This window comes from Lissotriton vulgaris, chromosome 2_2, assembly GCF_964263255.1.
Source record: "Lissotriton vulgaris chromosome 2_2, aLisVul1.2, whole genome shotgun sequence".
Classification (NCBI taxonomy): Eukaryota; Metazoa; Chordata; class Amphibia; order Caudata; family Salamandridae; genus Lissotriton; species Lissotriton vulgaris.
In genome coordinates, this window is record NC_141688.1 from 126094 (window position 1) to 146378 (window position 20285).

A 20285-nucleotide genomic window follows, 5' to 3' on the forward strand; every position below is an offset into this window, starting at 1 on the left:
GCTGCACCAATCCACTCAACAGTTTACTACACTATATTCTAGGACACACTACTCCTCTCTATACCACTCAACTCTACAACACTCTACTCAATGTACGCAACACTGCACAGTATGCCAATGCACTACTCCATTCTGAAACTATCTACTCTATGCCACCGCTCTCTGCCACTCTCTGCTGCGCCAGTCCACTCTCCGCTGCACCACTCTGCTAAACCTTGCACTCTATGCCAATTCACTCTTCACCACTTCACTCAAAACCAGTGCAATCTATGCTACTGTACTTATGCCAACTACTTTGCACCACTGCACTTTAAGGCACAATACATTAGTCTACTCTGTCCCTGCATTCTACTCCACAGCACACTACAACACTCTACACCATTACACTCGTTGGGTGTGCAGAGGGCTTTGAAGTTAATTTGTTTCTCCACTGGAAGCCAGTATAATCTGCTGATGAAGTTTGAAATTGAGCCGGTACTCTGCAGGCTGTAGAGCATCAGAGTGGAAGCATTTTTTGCCCTTTGTAGGCAATGTATCTCTGCTCTATTGGCCCCTAGGCACAAAGAGATTGCGTAGTCCAGCCTAGATAGTACAGTGGCCTGTAGAATAACCTTATGGTTGTGTTCATAAAAAAAAAACAGAGGATTAAGACCGCGTAGGAGCCCAAAGCAGACTCCAGCTCCTGCTTTTGTTTAAGCCAGGAAGGTCAATGCAGGGTCGACCCATACGCCCAGGTTTTTACCTGTCTGTTTAGGAGCAGGAGGGAGGCCTAGGGTGGACGGCCACCAGTATACGCTCCGCAGATGAATGTTTTTGCCACCAACAGGATCTCAGGTTTGCTGGCATTTAATAGAAGACAGTTAGATGCCATCCGTGATAGGATATAAAGCATTTTTAAATTTGATTGCGTCCTGGGCGGATTTGTCAGATAACACCACCACAAGCTGCGTGTCATCCGTGTAGGAGACCACAGTTAGCTTGAACAAAACGAGCAGATTAACGGTTGGACTTGGCCACACGTTCCAGCTCATCTTTTTTCTTGATGGCGTAGGAGTTGGAAGAACCCTTAGCAGCATTGATAAGTTCATCAGCCACACACTCTGCAATGGTTTTAATGTTTCGGAAAGCCGCTTCACGAGCCCCTGTGCACAGGAGCCATATTGCCTGATTGACACGACGTAGGGGCGACACATCCACAGCCTGTCTCCTCACAGTACCAGCACGGCCAATACGTGTGGAATCTTCTCGGGGGCCACTGTTGATGATAGCATTCACCAGGACCTGGAGAGGGTTCTCTCCTGTCAGGAGGTGGATGATCTCGAAGGCATGTTTTACGATGCGCACCGTCATCAGTTTCTTGCCATTGTTCCGACCATGCATCATCATTGAGTCAGTGAGACGCTCCACGATTGGGCACTGGGCCTTGCGGAAACGCTTGGCTGCATAGCGGCCAGAGCTGTGGGGAAGGTACTTGGCATACTTCTCCTTGACGGCAATGTAATCCTGTAAGGAGATGTCGTTGATCTGAACATCTTCTGTGCTCCATTTTCCAAAGAGCTTAATTTCGGGGGTCTCGGCACCAGCCGGTGCTGCCTCCCATTCGGTCATGGCGGCGGGCGGTACGGACTCCATGGTTGCGGCGGTGTTGACGCTTCAGGGTGCTGAGTGGGAAAGAGCCACAGTTAGGACCCTGTCCGTAGTAACTGTTGCCAGGGGTTGAATGAAATATTAAATAAAGTAGGGCTCAAAGCCGAGCCTTGAGGAATCCCATGGCACACAGTGTGCATCTGAGAGCAGAAAGGAGTGGGGCAATCACTTGGAAGGATCTCTCAGCCAGAACGGAGGAGAGCCTAACCAGGGCTGAGCCACCGATGCCAATATCTTGTAAGCCTGCAAGAGGATCTGATGTGACACTGTATCGAATGCAGTGCTCATGTCCAGAAGGATCAGCTCAGAGGCTCGTCCTACATCCAGTGAGCTCCGCAGGTGTTCCGTAACAGCCAGAAGGGCAGTTTCAGTGTTGTGTCATGGACGGAAGCCATTTTGAGAGGGGTCTAGCAGATTGTTGGCTTCTATTAAAGTGATGAGAATAGAGTTGATATAAGCTTTGGTAACTTTAGATACCAGAGGGAGAAGAGAGATAGGGCAAAAATTATTTGGTTTGGAATCATCCAAAGTGGGTTTCGGGGTATATATGACTGCGGTGAAATACCAAATGAAGTGTGGTACTTGCCTCCAGCTGAGACAACCATGTTGTTATCTGTACTGTTGGGGATGGCTGACGACAGGATTACCGGTAAGTAAATGAGGAATAAAGGCCTTCTAGGTTGGTGGAGAACTGGTATCAGTTAAAGCAAAGGACCTGAGCATCTTGTAAGTATGAGATGTTAGTGTCATGGTGAACGCATAATGGCAGCGTATCTGAAATCCAACTAAGGGTCTGCCAGGGAGTGCTACTTGAATGAGTAATGGTATGTTACACATGATGAGCGGTGTGAACGGTGGTGCAGGGAGGCTCATTTTTTTGTCACAGGTGATTTATATTACACCTGGAGCTGTGGCTTTTTAAATTGTATCCTAAAACTATTTTTACAGCCGGAACTATGGTGTAGGATAAGCAGACATCATCTTATTTATCTTTTTTTTTTTCTCCCCAGGCAGCGGCAGGCATCCTGTGCTATGTTGGCGCCTATGTATTCATCACATATGATGACTATGACCACTTCTTTGAAGACATATATACTTTGATTCCTGCAGTTATTATTATAGCCGTGGGGACGCTTTTGTTCATCATTGGACTTATTGGATGCTGTGCCACGATCCGAGAGAGCCGCTGCGGGCTTGCTACAGTAAGTCTTTAAATATAGAGAAGCGCATGATCATATGACTCTGGACTGTCACAAAAGATTCTCTTTGAATATCTGATTCAAATTGGTTCCAAAAATATCTCCTGAAATATCAGCATTGTAAAGTGTTTTAGTATGCAGTCAGTGATGAGACGGTCAGTCCATAAGATTCCAAACTGTTGTTCGCCATTGTATTTTCTGTGCTACTTCAGAGGAGGATGCACTTAATACAATGTACATATCTGATACAGATGTGAATTGTTATGAATTTTATGCTTTTCTTTTCCGACTGTTCAAAGCATTCTTGTTACAATAGTGTCCGCAACTCTTTCCCTTTTGGTGGTTGTTTTCTTTGAAGAGCTTTGTCCTTTTATGCTCTACGGCTGTTCTCCACTTAAAACAACAAATAGACTTGATGCATAGATTTCAGAAATGTAGGGAATATAGGCTCTTAAACACTGATAGCACTGTCCCCATCATAACTTGACCCATCCAAATCCTGTCTGGATCCATAGCCTTTGGGTGTAAGAAAGCATGATGGTAGGATGCCGGCAATGTGACTGATAGACTGTAACGGTCTGGGGAAATGTCAAATACCTGTCTGGGCCACAAGTAACATTTTCATAAATTCTGATGGGGATGGGTGGAAAACTGCTGTGCTGCTGTGTAGTTTGGTGTGCTAAGACGATCCAAATCTTCAAGCCCCTTCTATGTTGCTGTGGACCCACGGACTGAGCTAATAGCCACTATCCCATATGTATTGTGAAATGCCACATATGAAGTGAAGTGAAGTGAAGTGAGGATTTGTGAAGCGCGTTGGCTACCCAGGGGCGTCCCAGCGCTGTAGGAAGCTTGAGCTGAGTCAGAGAGGTGGGAAGGGGGAGCATAGTGAAGTTTTAAACCGGAGTTTTACTGAATAGCCAGGTTTTGAGATTCTTCCGGAAAGTGAGAAGGTTGGGTTCGGATCTGATGTGGAGAGGGAGGGAGTTCCAAATTTTGGCTAAGTTGTAGGAGAGCGATCGGCCACCACATCTGGCCTTCCTGATGCGTGGTACTGAGGCGAGATGGGAGGTCGCGGATCTAAGGGAACGGGTGGGCTGATAAGCTTTCATAAGGGTGGAATTGATGGAGGGGCCTGTTGCCAGTAAGAGCGATGTGCAATGCACATGCTCTTAAAAACGATTCTGGCTCTTACAGGGAGCCAGTGAAGGTCTTTCAGTCTGGCTCTCACTGAGGTTCGGCGAGCAATATTCAGGAGGATTCTTGCCGCACAGTTTTGGATAACCTGGAGTCTGTTAAGTGTGAGTTGGGGTGCTCCAAGGTAGAGGGCATTTCCACAATCGAGGCGGGAGAGGATCAGTCCTTGAACCATAATTCGTCTCGCGTGGAATGGAAGGAGAGGGAGAATCTTTCGAAGCAGTCTCATCAACCCGAAGCTGGTAGCAGCTAGCTTGGTGGCCTGCTGGTTGAAGGAAAGGGTGTGGTCGATCCAGATGCCCAAGCTCTTGATTTGCTCCTTGGGTTGCGGGGGATTACCTAGACAGAGGCCAGATGGGATCAATGGTTTTTGTGATGTTGTTACCAAGGAGCATTATCTCTGTTTTATCCCCGTTTAGCTTGAGACAAGAGCCGGACATCCAGGTAGCAACTGCTTCCAGGCATTTGTGTAGGCTATGATCGGAATTTAGGGGAGGGTCCAATGATACCACTAGCTGCGTGTCGTCCGTGTAGGAAACGATCTTCACCCCAAATGGGCGGACGACATCAGCTAGTGGGCGCAGATAGACATTAAAAAGAGTGGCGCTCAGGGAGGAGCCCTGAGGCACTCCACAATTCAGATGTCTACTGGCAGAGGAAAAGTCCCTCTCAAAAGCCCTGAAGGATCTGTCAGTCAAGAAAGATCTCATCCAGCTGAGAGCAGTCCCTGTCAGTCCTATTCCCTCAAGATGATGGAGTAGGATATTATGATTGACAGTGTCGAAGGCGGCACTTGGGTCAAGTAGGACGATGGCCGTGGATCCACCATCGTCCAAGATCCTTCGTGCCTCCTCCGTCACTGCAACTAGTGCCGTCTCTGTTCCATGACGGGGCCTGAAGCCGGTCTGGGAGAGATCTAAGATGTTATTGACTTCTAGGAAGTCGGTGAGAACGGAGTTGACATGTTTCTCGAGGAGCTTACTGAGCCATGGTAAGAGGGAAATAGGACGGTAGTTGGCGGGGTTAGATTGGTCAAGACTAGGTTTTTTCAGCAGCGCTCTGACCATTGCTCTTTTCCATAAAGGAGGGACAATACCAGTATGAAGTGAGGAGTTGAGCAAATCTAGGATGGTGGGCGAGATCAGATGTGTGATCAGAGTGAGAGTGCTGGGAGGAGCTGGGTCAGTAGGTGATCCAGATTTAACCTGTCCCATAAGTTTCTCCAACTTGGTAAGATCTAGAGGAAGAAAGCTGTTGAGATCGTGAGGAGGGGCTGTCGTACAACCTGTGTTGTCGAGATCTGTAGGTAGAGTGCCGGGGTGGGGGAAGGAAGAGATAATGGTTTCTATTTTCTGGTGGAAAAACTCAGCTATTTCCTCACAGTGGGTCTGAGTGTTGTTATGATGCTTCAAGGGTTCTGGAAGTTGCAAGAGGGTTTTGGCTATTTTATAAATCTCTTTGGGTTTGGAAGCCGCGTTCTCAATCTTGAGTTCAAAATATTTAGCCTGAGCTTCATGGATTTCTGTTTTGTAGTTTTTAATTGCTGTTCTATAGCTAGATTTATCTGATGAGAGGTAGCTAAGGCGCCATTTCCTCTCCAGGCGTTTACATACACGTTTGGCCTCTCGTAGTTCATTTGTGTACCACGGGACTGTTACATGGCCAATAGAAATTGTCCCCCATCAATGAGCCACCTATTCAACATGAATTTAATAAACAGCTGTTCCCGTTCTCCTGGTGGATTGCCCTAAACTGCCTAATAGGAGTTTACTCCCCCACATGGAGCAAATAAGGATTTCATGCACAAATGCTTAGTACATCGTGCAGTAACCTTTGGAGATTGTCCAATGGTGACGATCCCCAGCACAGTTTTTATTTTTTTTATTTTACAGAGTTTTATATAGCGCAAACTTGACCCAAATCTGGTATCAGAGTGCTTTACATAGCACTAGTTGCATTACATGAGGACACAATCATTTTTAAATTTCTTTGTTAGGCACGGGGAGATTAAGTGATTTGCCCAGAGTCATAGGATGTTCAGCGTAATTGCAGAGACTCTAATTCAGTTTCGCAGATTCTTAGTCGACCGCCCTAGCCGTGAGGCCAACTCCTCTCTCCCAGTGCTGGTCTAAAGTCTCACAATATAAAATCCTGTACCATAAAATAGATTGTCTCATCGCCTTGTACTGGTTGAAGAAGTCAGACTACTGAGATGCCTGGTGCTATTTCAACTGACCCTTTTTTTTTCCTCTTCTGGTTTCCTGAATTTTTCTTTACATATTAACCCTGCATTTGCCTTCCCATTCTGTCGTGGTGAAGAAAGTAGAGCAAGTCCTGTAAAACCTGCAGAATACACAAATCCTCTTTTTCTGATGGATAGTTTTAATTGAGGAATCTCCACGTAATTAATTCACCCAGGCGTCAGACTAGGACCAGAACTTTTCCAGGATTGCTCCTTCACACTGACATGTGATGCCTTCTGACTCCGTGGCAGCGGTACTATTCTGTATGTAGGCAACAACCATGCATGTCGATTTTTGACTCCGATCCAGCACCCTGCTTCCAACGTTTGGTCTCTGTTGTCCTAGCTACAACATTTAGTTTTACGATATCTTGTAGTAAAACGTTCCCCTTAAGACTACCGGCCTCAACTGTGCCACTGCTGCAGACTCCCACAGTAACGAGTTATGGCAGGACCCTACGCACTATAAAGAGAATGTCCGAGGCAGGTCCGCCCTGGTGCACCGGAAGGTCATCGGGGAGTGCAAGGTGTAGCTGTTCATTGCTGAAAACATGAAGCAGGGTAGATCACACCCAAAGTTCAAGACCCAGTTTCGCTTCAGGTTCATGTCCTGATTTAAGTTGCCATCTGCTGCTATACCAAAGGCAACATACAGTTTTTGTCTTGTATGCTAACAGTCTAAACTGGATTTAACTTCTATACTGTAGATACTTGAAAGACCATACTTCTCTCAATCATCTGACTTGGAGGCTTTATTAACTAAGTCGAGATGCGCCTTGAGTTTCTTGCGCCTTTGTTGCCCCCCACAGCAAACGAAGGGCTTTAAAAAAAGTCCATAATGCAGTTGTTCTATACAATTCTGGGTCCCTCATGAGCACTGTTTGGCCTAATTACTCAGTTGGGGCCCACAGTAGAACTTCTGTCGATGGAGCCAACACCAGTAACAACTGAAACCCTTGCCCTCCCTACCCCCCCCCCCACCCCCTCAACCTCCCACCCCCCGATGCAGGCCCATATTCAATGCCTGTGCTGAAAAATACTACTCCTTTCAGCTCCAGAAGTGCCAGTTCCCAATATGACCACATCTGGCCTCAGCGGATTAGGATCCGATTTGGATGTTGTTGGACATGGTCTCCAAACCATTCCAAACAATGAACATGATGACAAAGCTGGTCATTTATTTCCTCCTCTTTATATTGATGTTGGCTTTTTCTGATTCTTCTAGGTGATGAAACTACGAAAACTTAATCTAAAATATCAAGTGAAGAGGTTTGAATAAGTGAACCAGGATAAACACAAGTTGGAAGTGTCTGTCCAAAAAGCTCAAATTATTTAAGCTTTTCAATGTTGAGAGATCTAGGCTAATCCCCAGTTGTGTATGTAATGATGTTGATTTACAGCATGATAGTGACCTACGTTCATCCCCTGAGATAGATTTGGAGTTTCACTGGTGCCCTCTACAGAGCCTCTTTAGCAGTGTTAGTTCGCAGAGTTACAGTAGTACTTTGATCTCTAGTTGGCCGTTGTTTAAACCAAGGCCAATCTGACTATTTCCAGCCTGGGCCTGCATCTTTGGAGCTCATGCTGTCATTTAATGATAGTCCTACTGAAACCTTGATGGTTACCTGGTCTAACCTGTGCTCATTCCTACTAGGGCACCTGGCCTTTCTGACCTAGTGACCAAGTCCTGTTCGCTCTACCTGCAAGGTCAACCCTGATGTGTTTCCCCTGGCTGTGAACTACAGTTAGTCAATGCATTGTTATGTGTTCGGTAAGAGTGTTTTCCTCTGCCAGTTTTATTCGAAGGCGGAATCTGTCCTTAGTATCCATCAAAAGAAAAGATTAGTTACCTTCAGAATGTTATTTCTGGTGAATGTTTTAACTTCATATTCTTCTCCATCTGTTTTATGGAGTCAACTTGTAGGGTTCTAAAAAAAATTCCCAAATTAGGTTTGCCACACTGTTTGCAATCTGTCGTGGTTGAACCTAGTCTTGGTGCACGGAACTGTTGGATAAAAAAAAAACTGAAGTCCCCCTAATACAGCTGTGTACAGGCAGTGCGATGGCACAGCCGAGCCTAATGGCACCACCTGTGATGCATGGTAGCAATTGCTAGAAAAGTTCAGAATCCAGTATGGCTGGTGGGGAAATTCAATAAAATAAAAAATAAAAATAGGAGAGGAATCCATATATAGATTATCCACAAGAAAGAGCATTACCAAAAGTAACTGGTTTCTGTAAGCTAACTGCTGGTGGAATATCACAGGATGTGGACAACTGTTTATTTAAATCTTCATTAAATGCATCTCTAACGGAGAAGCCAATTCCTTTGTGGTTGACGTAATACCTGTGCTAAAAACCCTAGGCTACCACACTTCCCAAGGAATCTTCGAAACTACAAAGTCATTCGTTGTCTCCCAGTAATTAATAAACTTCAAAATCATTTGGATAGGCTTGACTTATAATCCATCCATGTGGATGCTTTATCAAAAGGATTAGATGAAAAGATATGTCCATATTGATCTTATTTGACCTTTGATTGCTCTTATCATCTGACTCTTATATCCTCTACGACATATGGTTAGTATCTGAGGTACCACTCCACACTGGTCTTTTTGCTTTCTATTTCACCTTTTGTTTCCATCTCCATTTGCTCTATTTTATTAGTCTAAATCACCTATATTTCAATTCATATGGTGATGATTCATAGGTAGGAGTAAGCATAAAAGAACATTGGAACAACGTGCAGCCTTACCACCTCTCAGTCAGTATCTAAGAGTGGCTGTGGGTATTCAGCTGAATACCTTATTTGGGCAAAGGATTCCACAGACGTTAAGCCCCCACATTCTGGGGAAAAAAATGTCCATCACAATAAAAAATCTTGGGTCCATCTTCCATGACTATAGACCTTAAACCTGATTTGGTCAGAAATTATGCTAACGTAGGTAGGTAGCTTACGATGTGCTCAAGGGGAGAATTAGATATTGTTCCCTTTAACCTAACTTATTGCCTATTATTTTTGGATCTGTATTGAACACCCCTATAGGCTTCGCTAATAGTTTGTGTTTGGCCTTCACCAAAAGTCACCAGTCAGAGTTTTCAAATGATCCAACTTGATCTGATCTGACTCTCAGAAACTGCATCAATACAAATCTGATATATTTGCTCCAGCATTTCCGAAAGAGCTGCACCCTTGTTGTGCAGACATTTTGAATAACAGTTCTTTTATATGTACAACTATAAAGTATAGGGCACACTCCCCGATAAGTAGATACTTTTGCTGATGGGTTATACAGCTTCTAAAAAAATCTTTTTTAAATTTTGCCGCATACTTGCGAATGTATCCGCAGCAACAAAAAACAAGCATTGGCATAGCCAATAGGTCTCGCCTTTGGGACTTTGTGTTTAGCCAGAACATTTGGCTATGTTGTAGAGCATTATGGTTGCTGTGCATCATGTTGAAAAGTTGTAATAAAAAGTGTTAAGCATTTTTGTTACCTTTATACAAACAACCAGATTAAAAAAGATGTCTACTAGTTTTTTTTTTGTACTTGCACTGCTGACAGCTTCTTCCTGCCTGTTCTTATGCTCGTTTGTTATAATTCTTTTGTTATGAGGGAGCGGGACATAAATAACAGGGGAGTGAAGGTTGGAAAACAGTAATTTAATTAGAACACGAGCAGCAAACGGACACTAGTAGAGCATCAACGGATGCCAGATTCCGAGGGCAGACTGACGTGAGGCTTAGGTGATTAGGTGGTGCGTTGATACAAAATGGTGGTGGTGAGTGATGTTTGGTGCTCAGGTGGTGCCACTCTATAGTGTGGATTGGAGGTACGTTGTGGATTGTGGAGTTGTGGAGGTGAAATATGTTGTTTGGTGTGTCATTATGTGGTGTGTATTGGAAATGTGTGGAGTTGAATTGTGTGGCCTGGGACTGTGGTGTTGAGTGAAATTATGCTTAGTGAAATTGTCATGGAGTGGAGTGCATTTATGTTGATTAGTGGTATGTAGCATAGAGTGCATTTATGTGGAGTGTATTTATGTTGCATTGAGTAGAGTGTAATTATGTGGCGTGTAAAAGTAGGCCCCTGAATTTAACCAGTGGAAGCATTCAAGTCCTCTATTCAAAAGGATGAAGAAGAAGAAAATACTCCAGAGGCAGAATAAACAAAGAATTGAATGGACAGCCATTGCATAAGTAACAGGAAATGAGATAGTCAAGCAAGCCATCCAATCAAAAGCAAGTGGCTTATCCAATGACGGTACATATTTTTATATATTGTGGGCAATAGGTCTTCGACAACAGACAGCTGAAGCTATCTTTATGGGAGGCCTAAAAAGAGAGTTGTCATGGGAATTCGTATGTTAATTCAATTACTGAGGTGGTTTGCCTTGAAAGAACATTTTCTTTCTGTTTGAAAGCAGTTTACGATTTTAGAAGCATGTTTGTGTGTGATTCATTGGACATCAGTGCTTTCACTGGAATTGCTTAAAAAACATTAAATGCAATCTCAGATGACTGTCCAGCTTGCGGTGAGTTGCATAAGAGGTCCCTTGATGGAACTTTAAATACAACCAGAACCATAGCTGGCCTGCAGGCCTCGTTTGTGAAAGAGACACACACGAAGAGCAGAGCCTAGAAAGGCACACCGGTTGCATTATCTAATCCTTACACCGCTAGTTTACAAAGCCAATACTGTAACATTTACTGTCTAGTAATCTTTGCAAGCCATTTCTATCCTATGTGATGCCATCTTTAAGTTGAAACTACCAACCTTCTAACCTCCAAACACAACCCAGGTTTTTAACAGGTTCTCTGCCCACCTCACAGATGGGTAATAACACTTGCTGGTGGTTCTTGTGTTGGCATTCATCCCCTCAAATACCAATTTATCATTAAAACACATTTTCTGCGATTTAAGGAAATCTCAGCTTGCCCAGCTGTTGATCTTCGGCTTTTTATTTCTTTAAGTTATCGTTGTGCAGGTGGTTCAATTCAATCAAGGTTGAACGTTTAAAAATTAAAGTTAAAAAAGCCAAAGGCTCTTAATAAAATTGAGAAATGGATCATGCAAAATATACAGCAGTCTATAACACTAGTAAATAAGTTCAAAACTACTATTTGTTTTTTGTAATTTCCTAAATAATTACAATCCTAACCACACACTTAATCCTAACACTAACCCATCACATAAACCCATTGGAGCATTAACTCTATACATATTCCTAATCATGTACTGAATCCTAAATACAAGACTCATCCTAACCTTACTCTAAAGTTAACCCTAATTCTACCCCTAAACCGCAAAGTGTAATGACTTTTAATATCTCCAAACTTTTTCTTCCAGACTTATTATATTTTTCCAAACATATTGTTAACACCTTTTTTGGTTTACAAGCTTTAAATGTATTGATTTTTCTAAAGATTTACTTCTGGTGTAGACTGAATGCTGCTGCAAGCAGAGTCGTAGAGACCGGTCTCCTCCTTCCCCAGAGAGGCAACTAGGCTGAGAGCTGTGCCTTGCTTTCTCACCTCAAGAACTCTGATAGGAGCTCCTTCCAGGGGAGTAAACCATGCCTGCCAGGACCAGATGCACAGAACTGTTGGGTGTGCGCACCAATTTCCTGTTTGTTCCTCCTAAAAATCTGAAACATGGGGTTATCAGGCTCTGTGAGACTCCGGCTAGAGTCCCATGTCATGGAGGCTAGAAGTGCTTGCTGGGAGTTACAAGGCCTGGCGTCCATACATGGGTGTCACAGCCACATAGAAGAAAGCAGTGGGCAGCCCCTGCCAGATTTAATTGCGTGACTGAGTCAAAGCCATAGCTAGCCTTAGAGAGAGACAGCTAGTCCACGTGCTACATACAGGGCGATGCGTTTGAAACCGGAGTAGTTACAGGTAAAGACTAGCAGCTGCTGTGCCATGCAGGTCTGTCTGTGCATTGGGAAACTAGATATCATTATGCGGCTACTCCTTCTTTTCATGAATATATGTAGAAACTGTATGGCTTGTACTGATTTGATTCTCAGTATGTTTGTAATACATTTTCTTTAGAGAAAGCCTAGATACAAATCAACTAAGTGCTGAATTCATTTTATGCATGTATGATTAGCGAGACCACAGTACCATTCTGGAAAATCTTGCTGGGGTTTGTTTCTGAAAGAGATCCCCCAATATATTTCCCCCACCAAGTGGCACTGCAGGCTTCACACAACTGGTGTAAGATGTTGAGGTAGGTGTCGATGCCCTGTTAGGTACAAGAAAGTTGATATTAAGGTTCCTAGGGTGTGACATTAGAATAAGGCAAGTTGTATTCTTAATGTAGGGAGACTTTTCGCATTTCACTCTGTAGTTTGCTCCATGCACTGTTGATTACGAATGGTCCCTTAATCCTATTGCCACAAGTACCAGCAATTACCAGCCCCATCAGCATAAGATTCTAGGGAACATCACAGATCTAGTTACTTTCTTGCAGAGATTTCAGATGCTAGCTGACGGAACCTCCAGGTTAAAATCCAGAGGAAAATGAGGAATTACCAGAAGAAATGGATCAAGTATTACTGATTGCCCCTGCAGTTCTTCATTTTTAGTTAACCATCATTGTCCAACTGGTAATGGCCCAGACATTCCCTGCCCCCAGTGTCAGTATCTCCGGGACGGAAACATACTTTCTATTTCTCTGGTCCTGTGTAATGAGAGCCTCGGCTTGTGATCCACATTACTCTTGCAGTTACCTGCACTTGAACTACCTTAGGGTGGAAACAGACTATTCCCACCCTGCATTAGCTCATGTGAGGCTCCCAATGACTTCCCTTTGCCCGGTACATGATCATAATCCAGTCAAGAGGAGGGGTACACTCAGTTGTCTTGTGTGTGATAAGGCCAAGAGAGGTTTTCCACTTCACTCGTGGGGATTCCTGGATTTTGCAAGCAGCTCTCAAGACCACAGAACTTCCAGTCAGCAAGTTGATGCCTCTCGCTCTGTTGGAGGAGACGGGTCATTCTAGCTTATTGTTTAGCTCTCGCATGAAATCAGGAAGCCAGCTATTGTGATCTTTAATGCCATGGAAACTGAGTGAGACAGAATCCCTTCCTTCCGAGGCAGTGGGCACCATGTTGGAATCGCCGTTGACGCGCACACAGCCATCTTTTTACTGCGTTTCACGAGAGCAAAACTCTGCGGGTCGGAGGAGTGCATTTGAAGGTCACTAATGGATACTGTAATAGACTAGAAGCCCACCCCACTAGAAACATATAATTAAACGGAAGCAACAAGCGTATAAACAGTGAAACATCTCCAGGCTTGCTTCCTGCGCGGCTGTAACTGACACTAAACACACAACTTTTTGATTTGGTGCCTAATTAAACAATTACTCTTCAAATAAATACATTTGGCTGTATGAACGGATCCCACAGGGTGCCAGGTGCCCTGTGCAGCACAAGGTCTTTGCCAGTTTGAAAGCTTTGCCAAACCTACCTCAAACTCATCTCCAAGTACACACAGCACACTTTTGATAACTGATGCGTGAATAAGGCTTGTACACGCGGATGTAACTCTGAATGTGGGCTTTTTTGTTAATATCTGGCATGCTAGTAGGGCATTCTGTCAACTGTCAGGACGCCTATTTACTTGAATTATATGGTCAATGTTCAAAGGATTCATCTGTAAACATTAGATTATACACTCAGGTAAATGTTCTGCCATAGATGCAAGAGGTGCAATTAAAGTCCTGTGACCCGGCCGGCCAGCCCGACCTGCATCTTCATCAATTAATGCGAGACTCGGGCGCAATAATTGGAAACAGATGGCGCTGTGTGGCAGGCTGCGCATAACCGTAGGCCGTGGGCCGCTACAATTCTAGGCAAAGGTGGGACATGCCTCGCCTTTGCCCAATTGTGGACTGTCTTTCTTGGAAAGACACACGCCAAGGCCAATAGGCTGTCAGCAAAAAAGATACGCGCACGTGTGCTCAGACTCTAAAGTCATTACTAAAGCCTCGCTGAGCAACGCACGGCAGGAACGCCGATTGTTTTATCGACGACGCCCATCTCTTCGTCGACGATTCGACGGTGGATCTTCCGTCGACGATGGTTTCTCTAACCACCCCATCGCCGACGGTACCGTCGACGACATCTTCGTCGACCGAGAGGATCACTATTTCCTTAAAGAGAATAACGCCTGATATGACGTCTCCACTGAGGGTTACCCCCTTGCCTCCTGCACTATTGCTGGACGAAGAAGAGAAATCTGACGGAGATGACCAGGATTCTTTTGGCTATGCCCATAGCCCCTCTCAATTGTTGGTAAAATGCCATGACACTGATTGTGAGGGTGAATACCTTCATGAGTGCTCATACCAGCAATCCTTTCGTCATCAGGAAGGCGCAGGCCAGGAGATGGTTTCAGTCCCTTCTTCCCTTCTGGCAGATCTTCAGGGCATGTTACAGGATTATAGGAAGAGATTTTCACAACCTACTCCTCCTCCTTCCTTTTCTGCAGTACATCCTTTGTCTGGACCATCAGCTTCTGCAGTGGTTTCTCTGGGAGAACCATCCCAGATGGTTTCACAGCCACAGTGGTTCAGGAAGTACAAGACGATTGCTCGGACTAGGATCAGGACGATGGCAACAGATAGAACCAATGTGTTGAGTGAGAATCTACTGGATCCGGGATGATTGTGATCCCGGATCCAGTAGATTCTCCTCCGGCAGACATTGGAGGGTTTCACAAACTGATGGAAAGAGCCTCAGGTAGATTTAAACTTCCTATGCCTTTGGGGTGGTCTGTTTCATTCCCATTGTCAGCCATGTCTGGGGCAATGAAGAACCCAGCCAGACTTTGGAGGGTTTTACAAACTGATGGAAAGAGCCTCCAGTAGATTTAAACTTCCTATGCCTTTGGTTCAGACCGAATGCTTCCTTTATGGTTGGTTGATTGCTTTATTTCGATATGCATATATCATAAAAGCGGTACAAAAGATAAAAACAGCATGTCGAAAAAAGTGTGACTGTACATTAGATAAAAGAGTAAAATACATTTGATCAGCATAAATTAATTAAAAAGAGAATTAAATTGATATGGACAGTCTTCTAAGTCTAATCAACCAAGCCCATTTTAAAAACTTGGCAATAGCACAGACCATAGGAGGGGCTGTGTTGGTTAAAAGAATCCGAAGGGCAACAGAGTACTGGCGGGTACCCAATTCTCTGCAGATAGGTCCGAGCCAACGTGATCTGGGGCGACTATAGTCCGGGCATTCGAAAAGAAAGTGTGGCACCGTCTCAGGTTTATCCGGACAAAGGGCACAATAGCGTGATGAGGACTGGGATTTAGTCCACTTGGAGCATCGGTCGGCCAAGGGTAGGGTTCCCAACCGGAATTTGATGTACAAGGACCTGTCCATGGCGATTGTTATTATGTCCATGTACGGCTCGTAGGCGACGACATCTTTTATCAGCAGAAAGGCTGCGGTGGTTTTGCAGTGCTGCTGATTACTGATGCGCTTCACACGAACCCACTCCCAAAAAAGTTTTTTTAAGGTCTCCTTCGGGGGAGCGGAGTGGCTATGCCAGCAGGAGTCCAGGCCTAGGTCCCCTAAGAGATGTTAAATGTCCTTTAGCCATTTAATGCTATGCCAACCGTCGGAGTGCATCACCTCAGCTAGGCCATCAGCATAAGGTTTTAGCTCTGGTACCCTCCACAGGCGAGCCCAGAGCAAGAGGGGTCGAAGACGAGCCTGATCCCCTATTGCTTTACAGCCAGCATCCATGAGCACTGGGATAGTCGGACTACTCGATGGGATGGCAAGGAGGTCTTTGATGAATTTGTTTTCAGCCTTGCTCAGTAAATCCACTTTGCCCAGGCCCCACAATTCGGCTCCGTAAAGTGACGCAGAGACCGCACGTGCTTTATATATATCTAGTAGAGGGGCAACGCAGTGTTTTGTTGAGTTGTTTTGTGGGCCATTGTCATTTTATTGATGTGGGCGGTCCAGCTCATCAATTAATGCGAGACTCTGGCGCAATAATTGGAAACAGATGGCGCTGTGTGGCAGGCTGCGCATAACCGTAGGCCGTGGGCCGCTACAATTCTAGGCAAAGGTGGGACATGCCTCGCCTTTGCCCAATTGTGGACTGTCTTTCTTGGAAAGACACACGCCAAGGCCAATAGGCTGTCAGCAAAAAAGATACGCGCACGTGTGCTCAGACTCTAAAGTCATTACTAAAGCCTCGCTGAGCAGCGCACGGCAGGAACGTCGATTGTTTTGTCGACGACGCCCATCTCTTCGTCGACGATTCGACGGTGGATCACACCGAATGCTTCCTTTATGATTTTAAGGAGCCCTACAGGAAAATGGTCCGTTCCATTCCCATCGTCAGCCATGTCTGGGACGAGGGGTTGAAGGCAATGAAGAACCCAGCCACTGTCATTCCATTTTTACTACACCAGGAGAAGAAGTAAAAGGCCCCTGAAGATAGTCCAGCGTCCTTGATAGGTCAGACGGAGGCCGGATTCGGAAATATCGCAGGCGTCTCAAAGAAAGTCAAGCAATCCTTCTGCGCCCCTGGCGACGCATCCTGATAAAGAAGGCAGGTGCCTTTATCATGAGGGGAAAAGGTTTTCCTCTATGGCGAGTCTTTTGGTAAGGGCAGTTAATGCTTTGGCGATCCTTGGCAGATATGATGGCCAAATGTGGTGCGATCTGTCACCAAATTTAGAGCAGCTCCCACAGGAATCCAAGTTGGAGGGAAAGGATACATCAGAATAAGCGATCGACTGCGCAATGGACATTGCCACAACCGCTTCCCATTCGCTGGCAGGAGCAGCTGTTCCTCGTCGCCAAGGCTGGCTCAGGGCGACATGGTTCTGACCGGAGGTCCAGAACAAGATCCTGGACCACCCATTTGATGGCGAGGCATTATTTGGCAAACCTATCGATGATGCCCTCCAAGACATAAAGGATACGGAGACGGCAAGATCTCTAGGAACTCTGCAGTATCGCAAGGTTCCTTTCCGTGGTGCCAGAGGGAAGAGTACCACTTCTTACAGAGGTTCGTACCAGCAACAACGGTACTCATCTTCTGGTTCAACGCCTCAGTCTTATCGACCATCATACCAACAGAGACAAGGCCAAACCTCTTCTTTCTCTATGTCCAATATAAAAGGAAAACCAAATCATCAGGGACGTGACACCTTCAAATGGCAATAGCGGCGTTCTGGCTCTGCCTGCTGTACCCGCCTCACTGGTAACGTCTGTGGGAGGCAGGGTATCTTGATACCTTCACAACTGGAAACGGATAACATCAGACCGTTGGGTGCTCAACATCATTCAAGATGGCCATACACTGGAATTTACTCATATGCCACCTACCAAGCCCCCTGCCGCCATGCCTTCAAAACTGTCTTTTGCGGCTCGAAGTTCATCCGATGCTCCTCAAGGGAGTGGTGGAGCCGGTTCCCCTTTCTCAAAAATGGGAAGGTTTCTATTCCAGGTGAAATGGCGCCCCATTTTAGATCTCAGGGAGCTAAACTCCTATCTCGTAAGTCAATCCTTTCGAATGGTCTCTCTCCAGGATATCTCGCGTCTCCACAACCCGGGAGACTTCATGGCCATTCTCGATCTCGAGGATGCGTATTTTCACATACCCATTCATCCAGCCCACAGGAGATTTCTATGGTTCACAGTAGCCAAAGCCACTTCCAATTCAAAGTTTTACACTTTGGACTTCGCTCTGCCCCGAGAATCTTTACCAAGGTGCTGGCACCGGTGGCAGCTTTCCTAAGGAAACATAATTTTCAAGTCTTCCCCTACCTGGACGACTGGTTGCCGAAGGCTCCGTTCAGGCGGGCAGCTGAGGAGACAGTTGATGCATTTATGACTCTGTTCAGCAATCTCTGCCTGACTCTCAACAAGGAGAAGTCTTCTCTCTACCCGTCCAAGAAAGCACGATTCCTAGGGGTTCTCCTGGACACGTCTCTCAGCAAGGCTTCTCCATCCTCCGAAAGGCAAGAAAAACTAGGGTCCATGGCTCATCCTTCTTCTTTTTTTTTTTTTTTTTTTTTTTTTCTTCACAACAAATTTTATTAGTTGATCAGGTAGAAGCAGGTATACAGCACTCCACAATCGGGAGGTCACTGTAAGATTATCAGCATAAACACATCATTGTATCCCAATCAATAAGAAAGAAAAGTTTTTCCCTAACCCCCCCAACTCCCACAGGCACCCAAAAACCCCACTACCCGCCCCTTATCCCACCCTAGCCCCGTACACGCGATCATGTCAAGCCCTCTATGCGCTATCCGAAAGTCGCTCATTCTTCCACGCTCTAGCCAAGTCCCGCTTGGCCACTACCAGGCCCAATAGCAAGAGATGACGTTTGTAAATATTTCCTCCTACCCCCTCTAACACATGGAGGAGACCCAGATGATGGGTGCGGGGGAGATCCCAACCCAGCACCTCCGACAAGCAACTCCACACACCACTCCAGAACCTAGTCAAGCCAGTACATGACCACACAGTATGTATTAGGGTACCCGTGTCAGCTCCACAACGCAGGCACTCCGGGGACCCAATGAGGCCCGCCTTCCACAGTCGCTCTCGGGTATAGTAGGCCTTGTGCAAGTATTTAAATTGGATTAATCGGAGTCGCACCGCAATAGCCGTCCCACGTGGGGACTCCAGTGCCTCCCTCCAGTCGTCTTCATCAAGGGGCCCCACGTCTTTTTCCCAAGCATCTTTCAGTGGGAGTAAGGAGGAGGAGCAGTGGGTGACCAGCGTTTGATATATGCGGGATACCTTTTTGTCCCCAAGATCGCCTATGAAGACCTTCGCTTCCACGGGGCTGAATTCCGGCAGCGACTCCAACCCAACCAGGCTAGGCGCCAATGCATGGCGAAATTGTAAGTATCGGAAGAACTGAGTGTTAGGCATGTGAAACTCGTCCCGCAAGTCCTGGAATGACTTTGAGGGTCACACCCGACATAACGTCTCCAAGCGAGGAAATTCCTATTGAGTCCCATCCGCCAATGCCCGCAAGCGAGGCCAACGCAGGGAGTCATCCATTCTGCCACAATGGGGTCTCTGCAGTCAACCTCCCCCACCACCCCATCCGACGCAGTGCCTGTCTCCAAACTGCAAATACCACTTGCGTGGGCGATTGCAGCCGCCTCCTAAGCCCAGCCGAGTATAGGGTGGTATGCAATGTGTTATTCCCCATCAGAGAGTGCTCCAGCGTATATGCCGGATCGCCACTATCCCCATACCACCAATAGTTTAAAACCAGCAGATGCGAGGCCTGGTAATACGGGAGGATGTCCGACGTGGCCAGGCCACCTCAATATGTGGATAAAAAGCATGTGCGTAGCGCCACTCTAGCAGCTCCCCCTGCCCACAAAAAGCGGCCCAGGGCGGAATTGACCTGCCGGAAGCACCGCGGTGCAATGGGGTGCGGATGATTCTGTAATTGATAAAGGAGACGCGGAAGGGCAACCATTTTAAAAATCGCCGACCTGCCATATATGGTATGGGGCATCCGAGACCAGGTTTTAATGTCCGTTTGGACCCTCTCCCATACTGGCAGCATGTTGCGCTCCCATGAAACCGTCGCGGACTTGGACAAGAACATTCCAAGATATAATATGCCCCCGGCCGCAGTTCGCAAGGCTGATGCCCATGGGCCCGTGTCCGCTCCGTCACCCAGCACCCACAGGGTGGACTTTCTCGGTTTAAGGTAGAGGCCCGACACCTCACCAAAGATGCTATTATCTCTAGCACTCGGTGCCCAGATCTATTCAGGTCGGTGAGGAAAAAGAGGACGTCGTCCGCATAGAGGGCAATTCGATCGGTAAGGCCCCCCCCCCATACAAAGCCCCGCAGCTGCGCATCAATGCGCACCCAAGAGGCGAGAGGCGAGAGGCTCCATAATTAACGCAAATAAATATGGGGACAGCGGGCAACCCTGATGGGTACCCCGGCCGATGACAAACCTCTCCGAA

At 46.1% G+C, this 20285-nt stretch overlaps 2 protein-coding genes across 2 annotated transcripts in view; one reads left to right on the top strand and one right to left on the bottom strand.

Moving 5' to 3' along the window:
* Positions 1–20285, top strand: part of TSPAN3 (tetraspanin 3) — a 219786-nt gene that overhangs the window by 32499 nt on the left and 167002 nt on the right. The window contains exon 2 of the mRNA XM_086959164.1: positions 2658–2849. Within this exon, the coding sequence (XP_086815290.1) occupies positions 2658–2849 (192 nt within the window). The remainder of the gene's footprint in view (positions 1–2657; positions 2850–20285) is intronic.
* Positions 975–1671, bottom strand: LOC147728919 (small ribosomal subunit protein uS7). The gene has a single exon (XM_086959163.1). The coding sequence runs from the start codon at positions 1630–1632 to the stop codon at positions 997–999; it is 636 nt and encodes a 211-aa protein (XP_086815289.1). The 5' UTR covers positions 1633–1671; the 3' UTR covers positions 975–996.